At 37.6% G+C, this 25,236-nt stretch overlaps 1 protein-coding gene, 1 long non-coding RNA gene and 1 pseudogene across 2 annotated transcripts; 2 read left to right on the forward strand and 1 right to left on the reverse strand.

The window, feature by feature from the left end:
• Window positions 1–17,116, forward strand: part of LOC147498518 (cysteine--tRNA ligase, chloroplastic/mitochondrial-like) — a 31,536-nt pseudogene extending 14,420 nt beyond the window's left edge.
• Window positions 17,117–19,175: 2,059 nt separating this feature from the next.
• Window positions 19,176–22,223, forward strand: LOC147498519 (uncharacterized). Its single transcript, XR_015194316.1, has 3 exons — window positions 19,176–19,207; window positions 20,372–20,447; window positions 21,343–22,223. It is a non-coding gene; the product is annotated as an uncharacterized LOC147498519 (long non-coding RNA).
• Window positions 22,224–23,681: 1,458 nt separating this feature from the next.
• Window positions 23,682–24,760, reverse strand: LOC147498520 (uncharacterized). Its single transcript, XM_086563254.1, has 2 exons — window positions 24,481–24,760; window positions 23,682–24,386 (listed from the first exon to the last, which is right to left on the reverse strand). The coding sequence occupies exons 1-2, from the start codon at window positions 24,757–24,759 to the stop codon at window positions 23,682–23,684; spliced, it is 984 nt and encodes a 327-aa protein (XP_086419380.1). The 5' UTR covers window position 24,760.
• Between the last annotated feature and the right edge of the window lie 476 nt (window positions 24,761–25,236).

A 25,236-nucleotide genomic window follows, 5' to 3' on the forward strand; every position in this document is an offset into this window, starting at 1 on the left:
CTGTGATTAAAGGCCAAGATTCAAGGAGAAAAAGCCTTTAAAATGCCTGGTCAAAGCTGAAAAGTCAAAGTCAACGTGGGCTTAAACAAATACAAAAAAGTCGCGAGAACTTTCGAAGGCCATATCTTTGGACTCATACCTGGGAATTGGGCCTACCTTATGTCAAAACTGACTGGCTCGGAAAGAGCTTTCCAATGGTCTAAGCATTGACCTAATTAGAGGAGCAGAACTGGGCAAAAAGTCTGTTGAAGTCAAATCTAGCTGAAAAAGGCTCTGTGGACTGAAGAAATTGGGCTTTGGGCTCGATTTTCCGGCCCAAAACATAGCTCCTCAGTCCATGCATGAAAATGTGGATCTTGTCTCCTCCATTTCAACACACAAGACTTAACTCTTAAGCAAGCCTTAGTTTAGGTGGCAAGTAGCCATTAGAGAATAGTTTAGATCTAGTTTTGAGAATCCATTAATTAATTAGTTTTTCATATCTTGTTTTAGATCTAGTTTTATGTTCAAGTAATTAGTTTAGAACAAAGTAGATTATTAATTTAGTTATTGGATCATTGTTTTATTATTCATTAGATTAATAAAGTTAATTAGTTCTTCATATTTTAGTTTCATTTTCCATTAATTATTTAGTTTCAATTCATAGATTTAGTTATTTGTCATTACTAGTTTCAATTAATTCTTGCATGATTAGATTTCTATTTGCATTAAAATAAGCAAAGTTAGAATCTTTATACCATGTCTTGTTTAAATTCAATTGGAAATGATAGCATAATGATTCTAGGCTAAACCTCCATTAGAGGGGGTTGAAGAAGCCTTGATGAAGCTTGATTTGTGTTAACGTAGAATAGTCGTAATTTCCATTCCATTTTAGAAAACGATTCGTTCACTATGAGAATGGGTTTGATTGTTTCACATGTTAGATGTTAGTTGGTAGAGATTACCATGAACAACTAGGAATTAGGAAGAACCAATTGTTATGCGAAAGCAATTCAATTCGGATTACGACGATTATTCGTTAGTAAATTAAGTCGAGTTAAGGTGGAATCAATCTCCCCGTAATTCTTTATCTAGTATCAATTTAGTATTTCTGTAGTTGAATTATTATAGTTAGTATTTTAGTATTTGAATTGCCATTGTAGTGTAATTCCCATCATACTCTCATTAACTTTGGATAAGACGAATAATAATAGAAAATGCGAATACTAAAGAACTAGGAGTGGAACGGATCTTTTACTCCAACTCTATTTCGATAGAATTGAGAGTAGAAATCTTTGATAAATTAGACATGAGTTCAGTTTTAGTTTTACTTGCGTTGAAGTTTTCGTAGCTTATTCGTAGGTAAAACTATTTATTTTATGTTTATCAAATGGCACCGCTGCCGGGAATCTGACTTTAAAAGTCTCGGGAATCTGCTGTTAATCTAGAAAGTCTTGGGAATTTGACTTTAAAAGACCCACATTTATCAAATGGCGCCGCTGCCATCTTAGTTCCCGTTAGTATTGTTTTCTTTAGTATTGATTAGTCTTCCAAAGTCCCATAACCCACCCACCCGTGTTTGATTCTAACTGTGGTTGTTTGTTTCAGAACTAAATTTTTCCTCGTAGGAATACATGAAATTCGACCCACGCCCTACTAAGGAAAAATTCGAGCGCCCCCCGCGCCTAAGCGCCTAGAACTTGAGTTTTACCTGAGCGCGACCCACACTTTGCCAAGGCAAAACTCGAGCGCCCCCCGCGCTGAAGTGCCTGGAACCTGAGTTTTACTTGAGCACGACCTGCGCCTTGCCAAGGCAAAGTTCGAGCACCCCCCACGCTTAAGTGCATGGAGCTCGAGTTAGACCTGAGCGCTACTCGCGCCCTACCTAGGCTGATTCTAAGTGCGACCTGTGCCCTCTACTCTAAACCGCCCGATTTCCACAGGTTAGTTCAAACTTCCATTGCTTCAAGTTATTTAGTGTTTCTAACTCGTTATACACACTGAGCACGCGTATACAAGACGTTATTCATAAGCAAAGCAAGGAGGCATTCAGGTACTTCTTTCTTCCACACCTCGCATTTCCTGTTAAAGGTTCATACTAGCATATTAGGATTGTTTGGAGTGTTGTCGTGTTTAATTAAGATTGGTCTTAGCCTTGCATGAGATTAATGTCAGGCCGAAGAAAAATGCCTAACGTAATCAACCGGCAACGTCAACAAACACGCCTTTCTAGTATACCACTCACTACACCTCTAGCTAGCATACCACATACCACACCTGAAATAATGGTTGAAGAAAGAGAGTCTCCTCTCTCTGACTTTTACAAAGTCTTGAACGATAGCCCTAAATCTTGCATTGTTCTATCAGACCCAGTGGGGGATTTCCGAATCCCCCCAAATATATTTAATTTGTTACCCGTTTTTCATGGGTTGGACAATGAAAAACCTTATCAGCACATGCGTAGGATTGACCAAGTCCTTACTACATTCCACCATCCTACGGTTGGTGCTGAACAAATTAAACTAAAGGTGTTTTCTTTCGCCTTAGCCGATAAGACGGCGTCTTGGTTAACTACCCAAGCGCCTAATTCTGTGGACTCATGGGCTAAACTTGTTCAACTATTTATGGAACATTTTTTCCCACCATTGAAGACAGATGAAATGCTTTCCAAGATTCATTTCTTTCAACAGAATCCTCATGAATCATTTTCAGAGGCTTGGAATCGTTTCACCGATCTTCTTATAGAGTGTCCACACCATAACCTCACGAAAGACGCGTTAGTTCGTGCCTTTTTCAAGGGACTGTTGCACCACCACAAAAAGGTGCTTGACATAATGAATGGGGGTAATTTCCTCAGTAAGGGAGCCTCAGAGGCTTATAAGTTTCTAGAATATCAAACAAAGCGTAATAATAACTGGGGGGTAGTGCCGATATCCCTCGTTCCGCTAGTTCTTCTTCAACAATTAAGGCTACCAGTATGTTTGAGGTTAAATTTGATCCTGAGCTTAAAGATCTAATTGAATCCCTCACTAAAAAGGTAGAAGCTACTTCTGTTCATCAAAAGCCTACCCCTGTCATGAATGTCAACTCTATTCCCTGTAATTTATGTTTGAGTCCTGGGCATCTCGACTCCTATTGTCCTCTAGTCTATGAACATCCATCCGCACATCCGGACAATGTTTATTCCATTAATAGCAAACCTAATGCACCTTGGAGACAAAACCCCAATTTCGGTTGGCGAAATAATCAACAAGTTACACCCCCAGGGTATAATGATCAAAATGTTAGGCTATCACTCAATTACAACCAAGCTCCCCAGAGACAAGGACAAGGTAATTATAACAATAATAATTATAATACTAATAGAGGTAACGTTCCGGTTAATAATAACTATCACAACCCACCTGTTAATAATCAACGTGAGATAGTTTCAGTCACACCACCTGTTACCACTACACCTATACAACCGGATTGTCTTGACGCCTTCATACAGGTTAGCCAACAACTTTTCCAATCCATGGCTCAATCTAACCAACAGGTTTTACAATCCATTAATCATTTAACCCAACAGTTAGCCCAAGAGAAAGCCCAACCAAAAGGCGTGTTTCCAGGTCAAGCGTTACTTAATCCTAAAACACCAAACATAGCCTTTGAGGTAATCGGTAATACTAGTAATGGAAATGGAAACGTAGGTGAGTTAAATGCTATCACCACTCTCTGTTCTGGCAGAGTGGTTGATAACACCGTCAGTATGCCTGTGGTTACCCCACTAGTAGTCCCTACACCTGATATTCTACTAGATATCGAACTGGAAATTGAAGATCCTACCCCTGTAGAGGTTCCAGTTAAACCATAACCTAAAAAATAGAAAGCCAAGGTTAAACATCCTGTTGATCCATATGCTAAATATAGAGAGAAACCACCGTTTCCTCAGAGATTAGCTATGTTAAACAAGAATACAAATTTTGACGAGATTAGGAAATTTTTTAAAAATCTAACAATAAACTTACCTTTTCTTGAAGTGATAAAAAAGTTACCTCACCATGCTAAGTTTCTTAAAGAGTTGTGCACTACTAGGCATAAGACAAATATTCCTAAAGACGCCTTTTTAACTGAACAGTTCCCAACACTATCTGAAAATAATGGAATCGTTAAGTACAAGGACCCTGGTCGTCCTACTGTACAATGCACCTTGGGGGATAATCACACGACAACTACTCTATTAGACCTGGGGGTGAGTGTTAACTTACTCCCTTATTATTTATATAAACAAATCGGTCTACAAGAGATGCAACCAACAAAAATGACATTGCAATTAGCGGATCATTCTATTAAGTATCCTAAGGGTGTGGTTGAAAACGTGCTAGTTAAAGTTCAAAATTTTTACTACTCAGCCGACTTCGTTATCCTCGACATAGAAGTTGCTAATGACTCTGTTCCTATCATTATAGGGCATCCCTTCTTGGCTATTGCCAACGCGCTCATAAACTGCCGCGATGGTTTGATGTCCTTATCCTTTGGCCATCTTTCTGTTGAGGTAAATGTTTTTAAGACGATTCAACAGTACCCATATACGACTGTCAATGGAGAGGTTACCATGATCGAGAGCTTCGCTCGAGATTATTTCGACAACACATTTCCTGATAATCAGATGCCCAAATTTTTTTCCTTTGGAAGTTCAGACTTCGACGTTTTCATCCCTACACTAATCGATACCCATTTTATGGATGAGGACGAGATTGATGACTTTCTCAAAGATACAGAGGAATACCATAGTAATGTGGATGTGACCAAACTAGATGAGAAATTCGATGAGTTTCTTAGAGCAGGTGATGATTCACCCTATCAAGAACTACCTTGCGCACATCCGCCTCGATTCTCCTTCTACCCTTTCAAAGGAACCTAAAGTTTGCACTTGATCTTCTTGTTTCTCCTGTGCTTCATGATTTTATAAACTCTCCTGTTAAGAAAATACTACATAAAGAGCCACCTGACACTTTCATTTTCAATTGTGTGATAATACCAACCCATCCCACAAATGAGTTTTATGCTAAACCCACATTCTCATTTTTTCAATTCCTTACTTCTAAAATTCATCCATATCCACCATATCTTCCATAACCATCCATTTTTTTCACACTCATTCACTTGTCCACCTTTTTGTTTGAGGAAAAAGAAGACTTTGCATGCTAGGTTAGGTTCTAGATTCATCAGTATTCACTCTCATCCCGCTAGCCCACATTTTGGGCAATCATGGTGCTTGATTATGTTTGGGTGTGTTTCCTGTGATCATTATTTATGGAACGATCCACAACTATTTTAGTTATTGATATATAGTAAACAACATGTTCATTATATACATATGTGTTAGATAAAGTCTTGAGTATCCGACTATAAAAGACTCATTTTATTCTTTGGTGTGCTACATTCCACTTCCATATATTAGTAAGTGCACCATTAAGGTAACCGGACCCTCCCTATGGAGTGTGTGGCTGTAAGTACCGGATCCTAAGTCCACGTTTAACATAATTCACATATTCCACTCTAGCATGTTTTCTTGGTTTTTGAGTCATATTTATCTATGGTATGAATTATGTCTTTATTACTTTTGTTTTTTTTTTATATATTAAATCTTATTCAGAAAAAGTAAAAAAAAATACCAAAATCATAAAAATAGTAATCTAGGAAGTCTCGGGAATCTGATTTTAAAACACCCACGTTTTAAAATATATTTTCAAACTTCGTTGCCAAAAATTTGTTTGGGGGTGGGGTGTTGGGTTTTCCATCCGTGATTGCTAAACTTTCCATTTGTGTTGCTTATGCCGTTTATTCGTATTTCAATTCGGGTTGACATTATCTATGAATTTAGATTTCATTCGTTCGCATAACTTACGACATGCACGTATTTTGAGGTATTTTCCATCTTCTTATATGTCACCCACAGTTGGAATAGAGAGTTTTATGTATCATTGGATTGGAAATTCTCTCATGATCGTTTCCATATCTCATTCGTATAAATCGGACCGGTAACGAAGCGGCAATTTTAGTTTGAAGTTAAAAGAAAAATCGATTTTAATTCGAAAATCGAATTAGGCTTGGGCCTAATCTCGCACGCACGTGAGTCTCCATCTTCCAAACTAAATAGATCGCGATTTTCTTTTTTCCGCCATTAACAAAGCTTCCAAACCCTAGATACCAAATATATATATATATATATATAAAGAAAAAGAAAACCTAACTATACCCACGCCCAACAATTTAAAACAACCCCAAATCTTCTCCAAACCTCTCCCACACCATTTTCATACCTTTCCCACCACCGAAAACATACAAAAATTTACAAAATTCGAATTGCCACCGCCCCCACCACACCACCACCATTGTTTTTTTTTTAGTGAGGTTGTTTCAAACTCGTCTCCCTACCTTATTCAAACCCACAAATCTTATCAAAACTCCAATGGCTCAAAGACGAAGAATTTTGTCGGAACAAGCTTTTCGTGCCGACCACTTTGAGCCGTTTTACAGTGAAGAGATGATTCATAGAGATTGGAATAAGTTGTGGTATGCGACAGATGATTTTTATCACAAGGATTTGGTCCAACAATTTTATAGGACGAGGGAGTTGGTTGGGAATAAATTTTTTGTTAAGGTGAATAAAGTAAGGCGAGAAGTGGATAGAAATTTGTTGGCGCGTATCTTCGGTATAGAGGAAGATCGCACTCTTGTGGCCACAGTGCAGGAATCCCAAATTAGTGGGATCGAGGCCTTGATGAACGAGACGGTTTAGGAGGGTAACTACAATGCGAGCTCGCATTGTGTTCGCCAGTCGTCTCTACTTAATCAACCAACTGGTCAGTCATAGCTCGATAGATTGGGAGGAATGTCATTGGAAAGGAGAAAGTCAGTGACATCAGCTTGAATTGTCTCCACATGCTTTGGATACTCCAGACGAGAGAGTATGATTTCTGTATCCTCGAGTTTTTGATTACTATGATTAGAGGAGTCGGGAAGAGTATTGCACCCTTTCCTGTTTTGATAACAAAGATCATGATGAGGTTGAAAGCGACTCCGAAGTCTGATCGGATTTGGCTGAAAAGGCACCAAAATCCTACTATTTATAGGGAGTGTATCCAGAAGATGTGGAGGCTGCCTGAAGAGAGGGTAGTTGAAGAGGATGAGTCGGAGGATAAGGAGGACACGACATGTTTTGATGCCGATGCCTTGGAGAGGTGTAAGTCTGATGCAAAACGCATGTCGGTGCTTCATCGTGGCATGCATTCTCTCAACACTATTTGTGGAGATCTCCAGACTCAGCAAGCTACCATCCATCGTAACTATGAGACTCGCGCCTAGCGCGAAGATGAGCGTTGGGAGGAGATGAAGGCCGAGATGGAAGCTCAGCGGAAGTTCTGTGAAGATATGCGTGAACGTTTCCCACTCCATGGGGGTTCCTCTTCTGAAGAGGTGTCTGTGAGGCACGAGCGTCGTCGCCGCAGGACGGATGGCTCTGGCCCATCGGGAGCTCAGGAGTCATCTCTTTCTCAGGTGCCATCCACTACCAGCATCGCGTTGTTTAGGGATATTATGAGTTGATGTTGTTTTGTAGTTGTTTTTATTTAGTTCGTATGTTAATTTTTGAATTCTGTAGTTAAATTTGAATTGGGTAGTTAAATGTTGTTTGAATTTCAATTTTAATATAATGTGGTTCTTTTCAAATTGTGCGTTGTTGTTATTGTTAATCCCACCTTCCCGAATTGTTTGGGGGTGGTATTATTTATTCTGGCATGATTTTTATATGAACCTCAATTTTAGAAGTTGTTTTGGAGTGATTGTTGGGAATATTGCCTATATCGGCAGGCTATGAGTAAATATGGTGGTAGGATGAAATCTAAACGAGTTTAGAAGTTACTATTCTAAATTCAGTCTAAAAGATATTAAGTTTGTTTTAGAATCAAGAATATGGGTTGTTTCCGTTTTCAGTTTTAGAAATTTTTTGTTTCTGGAAATTGCCTTAAAACTTTTTGACAACTTCCCGATTTGTTTTGGAAACTCAAAAACTATATAAACTTCATTCATTCTCCACACACAACCTACACTACATCCCACTTTCATCTCTCACCTTTCACTCCCAAGTTTCCCTTTTTTCTTCTTCACTTTAGCACTTCAAAGAAATCGAGTGTGCTTAGCCTCGATGGAAGCCCACCAGCATGGCACACTTGTAAGTCCAGTTTTCCATTGAGCGCAACTGCGCCCTCACAAGACCAAACCTGAGTGCGACCCGTGCCCAAAACATTGTGAGTCCAAATTCTGCGCAGTGCGACTATCGCCCATACAAGCCTTAGTCAGAGCGCACCCCGTGCCCTAACCCCCGTGGGCTCGAAAAATTCTAATTTTTTGTGGGTTGTTCCACGATTGTTCCAGCTATTCTAGAGAGAAGTTTTGTGATGACATCACTTATAGTCATACCAGAGAAATCTTTTGAACACTTGTTGGGAAACGAGACTTATGGATATTGATTCCGCAACAAGATCTTGTAGTTAGGATGGAAGCATCTACTGGTAAGTGAAGACGACTCGTCTTCACCTAAGCTTACTGAATATTTTTACAATAATGTTATTTTATATTGTAACCAGAATGGAAAACAAGAATTCTTCGTCATGGTTGATGACACGCACTAGAATTCAATAAGTATTTGGTAGCGTTAGTTTCGGAAATACCAATACCTGATCCTATTCACACGTGGGGATATATGACCGATAATGCATACCTCTATGACTATAGATATTTCCATGAGTATTATGGGGGAGGGGTGTTTCGTATAATGGACCAAGGGCGTTATAACATAGCCCTTGGTAGCCTGTCCCTCAATGTAGGCACCACCATATTATTCATCCTGATGAATATTTTAGGGGATTGGCAGTTTACCTCTGCAAATAGTACCGCTGGTGACGTTTTCCTTGCTTTAGCTGAAGGACGTCGCCGATATGACATTCCCCGAGTATTAGTGGCTAGTCTTAAGAGAGCCCAAAGCATGAGGCATAAGTATCTTCTTATGCCTGTTTTGGTTTGCCGCATCATGCGTAGTTGTCTACCTGAATTCTGTACCCAGTTCACGGATTGGAAAAGGGTTGAAGTCATGAGACCCACCAATTGGGTGGTTCGCTCATTTTGATTAATGCCTTGGCCGGGATGGCAGGTGCAACCTCATTTGGTTGCTTTTTACACCTCATCAGACATAGTAACACTCGACAGGTTAGCACAAGTTGATGACACACGGAGACGGGCTTGGCAAGTTATTATGGCATGGCAAGATGCAAAGGAACCTCGTTTGTTTATAGAAGATGAGGATGGCAATTAAGTGGGAGATGAGGTAAGTTTTAGTTTCAGTTAGTGTCTGCTTATGTCCCAAGCAATTTAATTCTTGTTAATCCCATAACGGGTGGAACTCTTATAGAGTTGCGTCTGTTTTTATTTTTCTATATTAGTATGTTTTAACCTTGTTTTGCAGATGTTCCAAAATTTCACGCGTTTCCATGGTATTTTTCTACCCTTTTTATTTAAATACTTTGAGGACAAAACATGCTTCTTGTTTGGGGGGGGGGGGGGGCATAGAAAACGTGTAATTAAGGCATCTGTTAGGATATAGATATGTACAGTATGCACTTGTTTTCTGGTAAAAGTTCAAAATTTTCAAAAAAATAAATAAAAAGTTATGCTATACACTTAGGAATATTGGTATTGCTTTCTTTCTCTATGCTCTAAATAATCTAGAAGTCTCACGTAGCTTTTGCATTATAATAATTTTTAGAAACTTAGGTTAATATGTAGGTAATAATCTTTGCATCTATCTATAAATATATTACATGAGTATCTATGATTGTTGGCAGTAAATTTTTGAAATCTAGGCTAGAGTACTTATTCTACAAATCCTGTGAGAATATAGCTTAAAGCCTTATATGAGTGAAACATTTGAGAAATGACACAAGGGAGAAGTAAAATCCAGATAGAGAAATCACACGTCCACTTGCTTGATCACTATACCATATCCTAAGCGAGAATTTAGGCCCTCTTTGGATTGATATAGCTAGAAATTCAAACCTTATGAAATTATTTTCCGCTAGTCGCCCATTTGAGCCTCTCTTTAGCCTTTCATAAACCGCAAATCCCTTACCCTGTTACAAAAAAAAAAAAAAAAAAATCAACCTACCCACTACAGAATGAGTCTGAGAATAGGATGAGTGAAGAAAAGAGAAAGGAAAAACCTGTGTAAACAAAAATTAGTTAGTTGCTTTAGAAAAGAAAAAGAAAAGAAGTTTCCATCCAAAGAAAAGAAAAAGAAAAAGAAAAACAATATGGTTAAGGATGGAAACAAAGTGTAGAAGAAAAAGAACAAGGGTTTCTCTAGTTTCGTAATATGAAGACCCTATTATCTCAGACTTGTCCTTTTTGAATATCCATTTCCTTCCTTCTTAAACCATCTCCTAATCCCCACAACACCTAATAAAGACCTCTAGTTCAATTAGGAATATGTTAGTGTGATAGTAAGTGACAGATGTAATTGATCGACTCTGGCTTCCATGTGTGTCATTGAGATTGTAAGGGAAAATGTGCCCACTGCGCACTTGAGTAGCAAAACTTGAGCGGAAAAATCAGAGTGGTTTTTTCCTTAATATTTATGTGAGGACCTACTTAAGGATGCTATTCCGAGTTTTCAGAAACGGACCTGCTAGTGCATTTCATAGTATTACTCATTGTATATATGTTTATTCGTAGATTATTGATTATTATGCATATATTAGCTTAGGTTTCGACTTGAATATTCTGTATTCATTGCTAAGTGAGATGTATAGATAGTTGAGACATAAAGAAGGAAACAATAGTTTTATTTCTTAGTCGTTGTAGTATTAATGAAGTTTGTGAGCTTCACTGGAAAACTCTCACGAGGCTATAACTCGTCCACTAGGGAATTTCTAGTGGTTTAAGGTCTTGTTGCATATGGTCAATGCAATCGCACTCGGCGAAACGAGAGTAGTTAGAACTCCATTTTTTTGTCATTTATTCTAATTTCTCATATTTGCTTGAGGACAAGCAAAATGCTGTTTCGGGGTGGTTTGATAAGAGCCCAAAACTGTAGTTTTAACCCCTTAACAATAATACTTTTAGACCAATTATGCGAGTAATAAATAAGAGTTAATGTTGATTACGTGCTTTTATGTATTTCAGACATTGCAGTCAATTATGTGCAGAAATGTGTCACTTTGGCGAGATAAAGGAGCAAGGGTTGGTCGCTAAAAAGTTCTGTGATTAAAGGCCAAGATTCATGGAGAAAAAGCCTTTGAAAAGCTCGATCAAAGCTGAAAAGTCAAAGTCAACGCAGGCTGAAACAGCGCACAAAAGTCAGCAAAACTTCTAAAGGCCATATCTTTGGACTCAAACATCGGAATTGGGCCTACCTTATGTCAAAACAACCGGCTTCGAAAGAGATTTCCAATGGTCTAAGCCTTGACCCAATCAGAGGAGCAAAAATGGGCAAAAAATCTACTGAAGTCAAATCTAGCTGAAAAGGCCTCTGTGGACTGAAGAAATTGGGCTTTGGGCTCGATTTTCCGGCCCAAAACATGGCTCCTCAGCCCATGCACGAAAAATGTGGATCTTGTCTCCTCCATTTCAACACACAAGACTTAACTCTTAAGCAAGCCTTAGTTTAGGTGGCAAGTAGCCATTAGAGAATAGTTTAGATCTAGTTTTGAGAATCCATTAATTAATTAGTTTTTCATATCTTATTTTAGATCTAGTTTTATGTTCAAGTAATTAGTTTAGAACAAAGTAGATTATTAATTTAGTTATTGAATCATTGTTTTATTATTCATTAGATTAATAAAGTTAATTAGTTCTTCATATTTTAGTTTTATTTTCCATTAATTATTTAGTTTCAATTCATAGATTTAGTTATTTGTCATTACTAGTTTCAATTAATTCTTGCATGATTAGATTTCTATTTGCATTAAAATAAGCAAAGTTAGAATCTTTATACTATGTCTTGTTTAAATTCAATTGGAAATGATAGCATAATGATTCTAGGCTAAACCTCCATTAGAGGGTGTTGAAGAAATCTTGATGAAGCTTGATTTGTGTTAACGTAGAATAGTTGTAATTTCCATTCCATTCTAGAAAACGATTAGTTCACTATGAGAATGGGTTTGATTGTTTCACATGCTAGATGTTAGTTGGTAGAGATTACCATGAACAACTAGTGATTAGGAAGAACCAATTGTTATGCGAAAATAGTTCAATTCGGATTACGACGATTCTTCGTTATTAAATTAAGTCGAGTTAAGGTGGAATCAATCCCCCCTAATTCTTTATCTAGTATTAATTTAGTATTTCCGTAGTTGAATTATTATAGTTAGTATTTTCGTATTTGAATTGTCATCGTAGTATAATTCCCATCATACTCTCATTAACTTTGGATAGGACGAATAATAATAGAAAACGCGAATACTAAAGAATTAGGAGTGGAACGAATCTTTTACTCCAACTCTATTTCGATAGAATCGAGAGTAGAAATCTTTGATAAATTAGACACGAGTTCAGTTTTAGTTTTACTTGAGTTGAAGTTTTCGTAGCTTATTCGTAGGTAAAACTATTTATTTTACGTTTATCACTACGCTTCCTCCGAAACTCATCATGACTGGGTTTTGGTCGATTCGTGGATTTGGTTTTACATATCAAGTAATGACAAATATACTCCTAAAGTCCTCTATTCGACCATTTTCGCTACCAATTTTTTGTTCCAAGAGATTTTTATTCAAAAAAAAAAATGCTACTTCACCTCCCAATCTCCCGAATCACCTTCGGAGCAGGAGCAGCAGCAGAAAAAGAAACAACTGTGGTTATACAATAGATTGGGTAGACAGAAGCAAGTGTTCACACCAAAATCCCTGGTAAAGTCAGCATGTACATTTGCGGTGTCACAGCTTATGACCTCAGTCACATTGGTCATGCTCATGTCTATGTTTCCTTTGATGTCCTCTTCAGGTATGTATACTCCAATTCTTGTAGTTGTTTATTGTAAGTAATTTCGCTTCTGAATAACTAAGTGGACATGTTTTTTGGACCTTGTTTGAAAACTAGGCAGATACTTGAAGCATTTGGAATATGAAGTTTGTTATGTACGCAATGTCACCGATGTCAATGACAAGGTCAGTATTATACTTCTTGCTGCGATTCATTTATGGGATGTTTTGTTTTTAAATGTTAGTTGCCATAGTTTTTGTGTTGGACATGTCATTAGACTTGCTTCTGCACTTTTCCATACGTGTAGATAATTGCTAGAGCAAATGAGTTGGGAGAGGACCCTTTGAGTTTAAGCAGATGCTACTTTCATGAATTCCGTTGTGATATGTCATATCTTTACTGCATTTCTCCTTCGGTTGAACCGCATGTATCTGATCATATGCCCCAGATCATTGATATGATCAAACAGGTGCTCACCTTGATCTTTATGTACTTGTTTGTAAAACCGACAAGCATGCTTCTTCAGTTTCGTAATTTTACAGATGGAACTGTAAAATTCATCAGCTTCTTCAGTTTCGTAATTTTACACAAGTATATAGTTATAAGATCTTTTCTTGTAAACGATTATCCTTTTCATTTTCCTTTGCAAACTTAAGCAGAAACATGACTAGTCAGTTTTACATAGAACTTTAACTTTGTTGCCTTGCTTTCTTGACAGATTCTTGATAATGGTTGTGCCTATAGAGTTGATAGCGATGTCTATTTCCCGAATATGGACGACTATCTGGACGGAAGTTGGAAGATAATAGAGCAGGTGAAAGGGTGACTGTTGATTTGAGGAAGCGAAATCCTGCTGACTTTGTATTATGGAAAGCGAGTTGATCAGCAAAAACTTATGTATGTATGAGGTTCTGCATTGAAAGTTTGATGCAAACGTTTTGCCTGAAGTATGGATGATATATGTGATAAAGAGATCATTTCCAGGGCTTAACCTCGCCAACCTATCTCAAACTTCTTGCCTTGTCAAAACTTCGATCTTGGATTGCACATTGAAATATTTGGTCCATTATTTCACCATGAAATTTCTGTTGCTCAGAACTTTCAAGTAGGTTTCATTTGTGAGGACGATTTTCTTTTTTGGACTGAAACAGAATGTTGCAGATCTTAACCTGGAAGGTTTTAAAATTAGTCAAAGGTTCTCTTATGCTATGATGGTAAAATATTTCAGCCTACAGATGCAATATCCACATAAATGCCAAACGTATTGCATAAGCCAGATAGATTCCAATATATCAGGACGCAAAGCGGTTCCGTTAGTGATACTGTATAGATTTTAATTTCTCAAATTCCTAAGTTTATCTGCCAAACTCCATTTACCATCTGCAGTCTACGAAGGAAGGAGAACCTTTTTGGGAAAGTCTTTGGGGACCTAGAAGACCAGGATGGCATATTGAGTGCAGTGCAATGAGTGCAGCTTACTTGGGTTACTCTTTTGATATACATGGTGGAGGGGTGGACCTTGTGTTTCCTCATCATGAAAATGAAATTGCTTTCGTGAGTCTTTGCTTGTAACAAGAGTAACATAAGCTCTTTGGATACACAACGGATTTGTCAAAATTGATAATGAGAAGATGTCGAAGTCACTTGGTAATTTCTTCACAATCCGGCAGGTAATTGTAATCAAGTACTCTGCTTAGGATATCAATCCTTTTGTGCAACTTATGTTTGCTTTCATGTTTGAGCATTTTACAATGAATATAAGATATCTTGATGGATGGTTCCCTACAATTCTGCAGGTTATAGACCTTTACCATCCACTTGCTATGAGACTATTTCTGATGGGAACACACTATCGATCTCCTATTAACTACTCAAATCGCTGGCTTTTGAAAGTGCATCCGACCGTGTTTTTTACATATATCAGGTACCATTATTTCTTTCAATTCCGTGAGGTGCATTGTTAAGACATACAACTCATACATCTTTTCTCCCAAGTCGAGGCAGTTGGAAGTTGGAACACATTGAAGGCCTTCGCCTATAAGAAGTAGACCTGACATTCTATTAACCCTAAAATTATCCGCATCTAGCTGGTTAAATCCAATGGAAGTTTCATCTCTGACATTGTAAAAGATAACTGTAGAGCTTACCAAACACGCAATGAACTGATCTGCGCATCATAAGTTTCTTCCAACTTACAAGTATAGGCAAGTGACTCTGGTCAATATATTTTCTATTGTAGACTTCAGTCTCTGAGAGTGTGATTTAAATGCACAAGGTTGAGTATGCCTTCATTCAATAAAAAAGTGTATTTGATCTTTTCTGTGAGGTCGTTCACTAAAACGTGTAGATCTATTATTTTTTGTGAATGCGGCTTTTGATCTCATTTATATTGATGTTTAGTCAGGATACTCCTTGTACCTCGTTATAGTTTGGTCTTTGTAAAACTTGTTTTGTGGGCATCCCTCTTGCTAGTGGGGCTTCCATTCGACAGGTGTCTCCAACTTCCCATCCATGGTAGGGATGGGGGTGGGGCGGAATAGATGATGGCTTCCTCTGACAAGCATGGTATTTTACCCCTAATTTTTTTTTTTGTCTGTAAAAAATCTGCTCTTCTTGATAAAATAAATGCTGATAGAATTCTTGGATACCTATCTTCATGAAGCTGTTCTCGTGAAATTTGTGCAGACATTACGTGATTGTGAAGAGGTGTTGAGCCAGCATCACCAAGTGGATTGCAAGGACAACATTCCTCCTGCTACTCAAACTTGCATTGATAAATTTCATAATGATTTTGAGATATCTATGCTGGGATGATCTCCATACTCCTGCCATTTTGGCTGCTATGTCTGATCCACTGAAGACCATCAACAATCTTTTGCATACTCGTCAGGTACCCTTCTCTAACCTCTACCAATATTTTGCTCAAAACTTTTGGGAGGGGTGTTTGATATTTGTCATCATTCAAATTGAATTATTCTTGCTAGGGAAGAAACAGGAACTACGTATTCAATCACTTTCAGCTCTTGAAGAAGAAATTAAGAGTGTTCTCTCAGTTCTTGAACTGATGCCCACAAGTTATGCCGAGGTAGGTGATATTGATTACTGAAAGCTCCTCCCAAAAGATGCCCAGATGTTTGTATAGTTTCTCTTTCTACCCCACAAATTTCTATTTCATTCATTAGGTTCTGCAACAATTAAGAGAAAAGTATACACATTAGGTTGTATCCCAACCTCCTTCATTTCCCCAAACACTTTCACAGCTTGATCAATATTTCCCATTAACCAAATTAGTATATATAAGGGCATCTCCAATGGAGGGTGTAATTTTACACTCCCACATAGGCTCCACATAGGTGCCACTAGGATTTTATACACCCCACTCTTCTATGATATATTTAAGCAAAATATACACCCTGAGTAGTTTCCAATGGGGCAAAATTAGCGAGGTGTATTTTAAAAGACGGACGTTTGTCAGACTGACGTTTGAGAAATTAATAGATTCAAACGTCACTTTAAATAACGTCCGACCTTTTCTATATTTCTTGAAGAAACGTCCCGCTTCTATTTTAAGTCGCACGTTACTTTGAGTAACGTTTCAATTGTTTTGCCAAAAAAAACCCAGAAACAGTCCAGTAGACCGAAACTTTGCTTCTTCTTCCTCTCAACTCCATTTTTCTCCATTTTTCTCTTCCAATGCCTCCTCGCAAACGTTTTTTTGGTGGTAGAGAACTCCGCGAAGAAGAATCAACAACGTCTAGTGTAAACTTGGGGCAAGAAGACGAATTTGTTGCTCAAACACCGGATGAAAACACACTTGAACCCATTGTTTTTCCACCATTTATCAATCCACAACAACATCCACCACTGATTCGAAGCCCAGAAACGCATGTATCAAAGAGAGTGCTTGACAACCAAGTAAGTTTTAGTATATTTTTATTTAAGATTTACATGATTAGAAATCATTTGTTTAAGATTTACATGATTAGAAATCATTTGTTTAAATGTCTAAGCAAACTTTGGTGTTTGAATTCCTAATTGTATACTATTTTAATTAATGAACCTTTTTTTTTTATGTAATGACTAATCATAGGGTGTAACTCCTTGGTTGATTCGTTGTTCTTGGGAATCAGTTAAATTTTTTTGGAAAAGCTCTTCTTGAGTAGAAAGGAGCCGGGGTTTATCACAATTTGTGATGCCATATTGGCTTACTCCGTTTGGTGGTATCATAGACGTGCCATATTTGAAAAATGACAAGGCACTAACGTACGCCTTGGAGAGGCCACCATCACCCCATTAGATTTCTCCATGCTTACGGGTTTGAGTATAGGGAGAGGAAGACTGTTACAATCTAACCGCAGTTATGAGACTTTTGAAACGGTAGCAATGACTATTTCTGAAAAGAATTTAAAGACGATGATCCGGCTAAAAGGTTGAGGTTGACTCCATCTAATTGGACAGGCACCTTTGGGATACAATGTAGATGGTTTGAAGATAGGTATGTGAATTACATTTTGGAGAAACCTAAAGGGTGGGAGCCAGGGCTGATCAATCAGGAGGAGTACATACTTGCTTTTTTATTTTTTATATGGTTGGTCAAGCTTTTCTCAAAACAGAACAAGTTCTATTAAGCCTCTCCTTGTTACGGATCTTTTGGATAGGTCGGTCATGAAAGATATTGACTTTGGTGGTGCCATTTATGCGTATTTGTTTAGAGGCATGGATGAGGTCGTGCGTACTAAAATCTAGCAAGGGGCAAATATTGGGATTTAGTATTATCTTGCAGGTAATTACGCCTTAATTTTTATTATATTTTTTGAATGTAGTTAATTAAAATATTAATCTTGCAGGCTGTGTATTATTAAATTTGTAAAACTAATTAACTAATGCTAACCATTATTTTATTTTTACTATAGTATTGGTGGTTTGAGTATCGCCACAGTACATTGAACCCCATTCAAGATCCATTGTACAACGGGGATGAAGTTCCAAGGATAAAGGCTTGGGGTAAAAACAGAGTTGAGAAACACTATGGAACAGTAAGACATAGTATTCATTTGTCTCGTCAGCAGATTGAGATGGCTACTGCTAATAAGATCGTATGGACACCTTGGATTACGTCATGCATAATGGTGAGAGAGCGTGACTCATTTGCTGAGGATGGTTCGATGCAAAACTATTTTGATGTTTGTCACCATGCCTTGGACTTGAGTAGGAGGAGGGTGGTTTTCATTTCGCCAGGCCCTTTAAAAGCATGGTACCTTGGGGATCGAGCTTGGCGCCAACTTACAGGAGAGGTTGCTATCCCCCACCCACCACTGGAAAAAATGTGTGCTGTAGATGTCACTCTTGCACAAATATTGTGGTACCGAGAGAACCATTGGCCGTTTGCTAGTTCTTTTATCACTGCAGATTATGGTACTTATGACTATTATTGGACTCTTGTTTCTCGGGTCCATCCTACGGGGCCTATTTATCGTGCATCCAACCTTGATTTAGTCACCTCGGAGGCCTTAAGACAAGACCTCCAATTCCGGGGCCTTCACAGGCGACCTATGCACCGTGGATATGATGCTCATGTGTTGTTGGGGTTGACCCGACCAGGACGATGTTTGGGAATGCACGTATGGTTGGATCGAGGCCAAGTAGTTAATTATGCGATTCCACCTATTGACAATAGTGTATTACCACAGCTAGATCCACGATTAACGAACATGGCGTGGTAAGTTTTATGTGCTTTCGAATTAGTTAATTGTTGTATTTTAATTTTTCAATAGACTAATGTATACTTTTCCATATAAATAGGATACTCTACGGTCTATGTATGCCTTGTCATTGAGATTGACACATGGCATGCGTCGAGTTCTACTTGACACATCTCGGCAGAGTTTCAAGGACCTAGAGGCTGAGAGGACGAGGGGGGATATAGCAGAGCATGAGCTCGAGGATATTAGACTACGCTTTGGTCAAGCGTACATGGATAGCCAGTCGGTACAATTTTTGTTTATTAAGTGTATATTTTTGTAATAAGGCCTACATCAAGCAATGCACGGAAAGGCCTCCTAGTATATATTTTTTATTACATATAAATTGTTGTTTACTTAATAGCAACTAATTTGGATTGCAGACCACTCAGACTCGTACAGGGACACAAAATACAAGGACACGACAGAGGAGAGGCAAAATAGAACTTAAGGCTTTTGATTCAGTTTTGGTTAGTATACAAACTTCAAACAATTTTAGCTCTAATATATTTTGATTCAGTTTTGATTCAGCATGTGTTTTTGTTTGGATATTTTCATGGGCTGGGATTTTTTATTTGGGTATTTTTGGAGTGAGTTATGAGTTTGATGCTTGTTTTATTTTTTTGCTTCTTTTTGTTGGACTACAATTTTTTCTTTGCGATTGCACTTTCTTGAATTGATTTTTAGTTTTCTCTCACAAGATCTGGAATTACTGTACTTAGACTAGTCATCTGGTATTTATGATTGCTTGATTGTGGACTGAGATACTTCCCAAGCCAAGGCAATTGGATGCCAAGTTTGTAATGCCAAGACTTGTCATCGCAGACTTGGCATCGCAGACCAAAAGAACACAATAACTGCACAAGGGCGGATAGAACAATAACTGCACAAGGGCGGATAGAACCAGGACAAACCTCTGGTTTTTCTTTCCAGTTCTGTAATTTTTCCGCAAATTTCGACCTTAGTTGGACACGTCCATTATTTTCATTCTTCAGAATTCGCCCAGATTAACTTCATAGATTATAAGAGATATAACCATGCTCACAAGTCACAACTCACTTTTTATTTGATATATAAGATGTCACAACTCACAAGGGAATGGAAGTACAAACTGAGGATTTTATACTTGCATATAAATACCCATCTATAATGTTGACTAGGATTTTATATGGTGGAAGGGACTAGCTGTGATGCCAAGACTTGTCATGGTGGACGAACATATGGCTGTGATGCCAACCCCTTTAGTTAAAATAGCTGTGATGCCAAGTCTTGTGGAAGGGAGTGTAATTAATAGCGAGGGTAGGATTCAGAACACTAGTTGATGTCTTACTGTTAAGGTAGTTTGTTGTATTCTTTTTCTGGTTATGTTGAATTTCCTAGTTATTTTATTGTAAGCATTTATTGTCATCTCGTCTTTGTAAAATTTGTTGTCATCGAGCAAATTTGTTTGATCTAAATGTACGTACCAGCAGAAAGTACGTACATGAATCCATGGAATTTACTTTCCAAAGTTCTCAACCTTCTCCAAATCCAACCTTCTATTATCAAATCCTAGAAAAGGTAATTTAGTTAAACCTCAATTACTTCTTGTTCTCAGATACCCCTTGTTCTTTTTTTCCCCTGATTCTCCACAGGATAAGGGTGTCTTTGATTGGTGGGAATATCTCCCACTCATTCCGCAGAAAATATATGGAAAGCACTACAATGTCAGTAAGTTACATCTTATGGCCGAATTTCTGATGCCCCAAAAACTTTCAGTGTATATTTGAATCACAAATGGCCGTAACGAATGAATATACACCTCACTGCATATAGCATACACTAAGTTCAATGAAGGACCAAGCTGATCAACGTAAAAGGAACTTCATTACTCACATCCTGTCTATTCATTTTCTAGAGTTCTCATTGCTAGAGTTTCTCCTATGCCCTGAACTAGTGCTTAGCTTCTGCTAGAATCATTTTCTTCCCTGTCGCCTACACTAGCAATTCTAACCGTATCATTGTACTCCCAGTTGCTCCTCTTCTCCCTAGAAGCTCCTTTGAGCTTATCATTCAGCTCTAGGTCCTTTAGAACTGGCCATCTGCAAAATCAGCTATAAGTACAAATTTTACAAACAATAGAAGGGTAGTTAGTCAAACTGGAAAATTTCAAATACCAGGTTTTTAATATCAGAAGTTCAGAACCAAGAAAATATCCGAGCACAAACATTCTTCATTTCCACACTGATATTGAAAATTTACCAAAAATCACTTACTTCCTTCTTGGGGGACTATTAAGAAGTCACCATCAGCATTGCAAAAAGCACAATTTTGCATTGATTTATTGGCAGTGTACCTACACGCAAACAAGATTTGTCCACAAGTCAAGGAACGTATATATTTTCAAGGTTTCAGCTACTGGTACATTGGTATCTTGTTTTTTTATATTGGCAATCCGAGGTTCTACAGATGGCCAAAGACGATGTTGTGTCAAATATGGTTTTCCATTTCCATGCAACTTTCAAAATTTCTAATGCCAACTTAAAATTCACAAACTTCTATAAAAAGTAATTGCATTCAGTGGTTTCCGAAATAACTGTTTGGTTCTCTATTTGCACTTTTGCAGGTTATACGATGTATCATGTTTTCAGCTTATTTAAGGTATGAAGCATTGCTGGGTGGTGGATAATATCTTCTAGATTTCTAGGCTGCTACAATTTGAGTAAAAACAGTTCTTCATCGCTTTTTTTATCGTCTACATTTTTCCAACATCAAACTTTGCAACAAAGTTTGATTCCGTTCTATAACACCAGTAGTTCGACCTCACCAGACTTGATTCAGTGAGCAGCTGCAGTTTGAAATAATTTGGAACATTTTTACCTGCCTGAGAATGCATTGACCAAAATATCAATTGAAAATGAAATGGCTATTCGATATACTAGTACACAGGGGTTGCATACAAATTCTCTCTTGCTTTCCCTTCATAAATTGATTTCAAATTCCGTACTGGCATTTCCCTTCATGAATTGAAAGAAAAGAGTAGTCTAATGTAGCTTTAGGGGTTGTTTGTTTTTTTAGCCTCTGAATTCTGAATGCTGAATGCTGAATGACCCACCTTCTGAATGCTGAATGCTGAATGCTGAATTCAGAAAAACATGTTTGTTTTCTGTCAGAATGACCTGACTCTGAATGCTGAATATAAATCATTTAGACATTTTTACCCTTACAATCTATTTTGAACACTAACTTGATTACTTGTAAAACCAAAGAGTTAAAAATGGATTTGACATAATTTCCTTTGTTTATTCAACATTTTGACGCCTAAAAGACTCATATAGTAATATGAGATAAAAAAAAATACTAAAAATATAAACATAAATAATAGTTCAATAACCATAAGGTCATCTATAAAATTTGCATACCAAGTTAAATGACATTACAAGTAACTCCAAAGTTCGGCTCTTGTAAACTTGATCATATATGTCCATTAAACAATTGTTCCGCAATTTGATCACGCAAGTTGATCATGTACTCATGTGCCTCAGGTCCAAATGTGTGATTTATACTTGGTGGTGCTTCCGTGCCGTCGAGTTAATTGAAGACCTCACTGGAATAGTCACATTTTCTTTTTCATATCGCTTGAACAATCGATCATCATCATCAATGGCCACGCAACGGAGAAAATTGTGTATTGCCATGCATGCTACAACAATTTGAACTTGTGTGCGAAAACTATATGGAGCCATATATCTTCTTCAATATCTTGAATCTTGCTTTCAAGACACCAAATGTTCTCTCAATTACATTTCTTAGCGAAGAATGTGCCTGATTAAATTTATCTTCTTTGTTTTTAGGACGACCACCGCGATTAAAATCTGCCAACCAGTACCTAGCATTCCTATAAGGACACATAAAGCCCCTAGTATGTGTGTATGCAGCATCACACAAGTAATACATACCTACAATAATGAGACACATAAATATGTAAACCAAAAATATATATTTGATCAGTGAGGTTGTTTTGATACGTACCTTCAGGAGGCAATGGAAATCCGTTTTTTTCAGGCCACCTTAATGTCTCATTTAATACACGAGCATCATGTGCAATCCCTTCCCATCCAGCCATCACATAAGTAAATTTCATATCAAAATCACACACACCAAGAACATTTTGGAAACAATCCTTACCTCCTCTTCCTCTAAAGGGAATTTGCTTATCAAGTAGAATGTGTGCATCTACTAATGTACCATCCAAAGCTCCAATTGCTCCTTTAAATGGTCCTCTCTTAAGACGGTGTTGGTAACGAGATCCACCTTTATGAATAACCCCGTCAAATGGCGGATCAATTATCATCTCCTTTGAGAAATGGAGCATTGCCACTAGCACCTCATGAAAACACTTACTAATGGTTTGTGTTGAATGTTGAAATCGATCCACTATTGATCGATTTAAACTATAAGGACCAATAGTCATTAAAAACATAGCTATTTTTTCTTCTACATCAATATGTTTACTATCATGAAGCCACTTTGCCTTTGCGAAAAGTGATCACATAGCATAATGAAGGCAGGCTTCTTCAACCTTAGCATGTTAAACATATGTGTGGAAGTTCCATGTAGAAGCTCTTGTACATACATTTTTTCCCCATGGCGGATATACATATCTTCTGCCTTATAAACTTTACGCTTTGTCGAAAAGCCATGTGAATATTATGATTAAATACACTAATAACCATTGTCGTTTTGTCATTTTCCCTGAATTAAAATAATAATAATAAATCAATCAATCAATCAATCAAATTAAATATTAACCTCAAAGTAACAAGTTTATAGCAACCATAAGTAATCAAGTCAACAAAAATACTCATAAATGTTGAGTCATAATAACCATAATATGACAATAATCCAAGTCAACAAAATGTAAATACGATAGTCATCCAAATAATTAACGCTGCAAAGATTATGTCATCCTAGAAGTAATATTCTTCGTGAATTGGATCTTAAGCCTATTTTCTTGAAGATTCGAAGTTTCTTGTTATGAGAAGCGTGGAGGGAAAGAGCTTCCAAGGAGTTAAGATAAAGAGAATCATCTAGCAAACCCAAAACATATAACTCTTGCACCTGCGCATCACCTTCATCCACAAGCTTCTTGTCTCCCATGGTTTCAGCCTTCACCATCTCCACAAGCTCCCCAATACTCTTAACAAGAGGATCTGCTGGCTCAATCGAATCTCTCTTACGTTTTTGCTGCGAGCTACTTGCATCACTCTTTGCTCGTGACGTAGTCGGAACCTGTCTTTGGTTAGGTGGTTCATCTACTGGAGTATTCTGTACATATGTAGGAGATTCTTCATTATCAGATGGGATATCATGAGAAGGATTATATTGTGTGTCATCCATGGGTACATCCTGTGATGTGTAAGGATTATAGTCCCCACAAATTGTGACATTAGGGAAGTAATCAGCTCCATGAATCTGGTTATCCTCATCTCCATCACTTTCAATATTCTGAACCTTTGCAACATCATCATTGGGGGGATTCGTCATTGGAATTAGATGCTTGTGATTAAACATTTCATCGCCAGAAGCTAGGGTGGGCTCAAACAAGGATTCTAACAACTCCCTATTCATCAACGGAGCATGCCTGAATTGACCCATCAACGGATATTTCTGTTTATAGCAAAAAAAAAAATCAAATTAAACAAATAAAATAATATGCATACGCTTATATAACTTGTATGAACAAAAAAATGTGGGTTTCTACCTCAATTAAGTCGTCCCAAACTTCATCCGGGAATTCAAAGACACCTCCAACAAAATCGACTCCATGTCCCGTCCGTTTTGATAGTAACCTCCATGCCGCATATTGCTTTCGAAGGTAATCCCATTGGTTCTTGAGTTGCCTTTGTGTGTATTGGACATTGTAATTCTTGCTCATTTTTTCATTAATCTTAGTCCATGACTCTGATTTTAACGAAGTTCCACTAAAGCCTTTATTATTAACCTCGTCCAAGCACATTTCGATGAAACATTTTTTCCACATATCATCATCGCTTTTAACCTAAGATTTGGAGCAAATTTCAACGACTTCCTGAGTTGCTTTTTTCTCTTTCTTAACTCTTGGAGTTAATTTTTCCTTCCGAGGACCCATGCCTAATGTCACTCATTAGCTATTTAAATGAATTTAAAGTAATGCACTAGTAAAATAAAAAAAGACATAGAAAAGACTAATTCATGAAATGGTCAGAAATGGATGATGTGGCTGGACTCAATCTCTGACCATGAATGATCCCTGTTTCAAACACATTGCGCACTCGAAGTCTTTGCATATAAAGGTGACAGTTTAAGATACAGTAGTTTCATCCATGGGAACAATCTCACTGATGTTATACTAACAGTTACCATTTCAAAATACACCATAGGTTATGAATCTAGGTAATACTTGCCTATAACTCCTATAGGAAAATACTTTGCTTCAAAATGCAACAAAACTAGATTTCTGACGGACTATCTTCCAAAT

Source organism: Coptis chinensis, chromosome 5 (assembly GCF_015680905.1).
Source record: "Coptis chinensis isolate HL-2020 chromosome 5, ASM1568090v1, whole genome shotgun sequence".
Lineage (NCBI taxonomy): Eukaryota > Viridiplantae > Streptophyta > Magnoliopsida > Ranunculales > Ranunculaceae > Coptis > Coptis chinensis.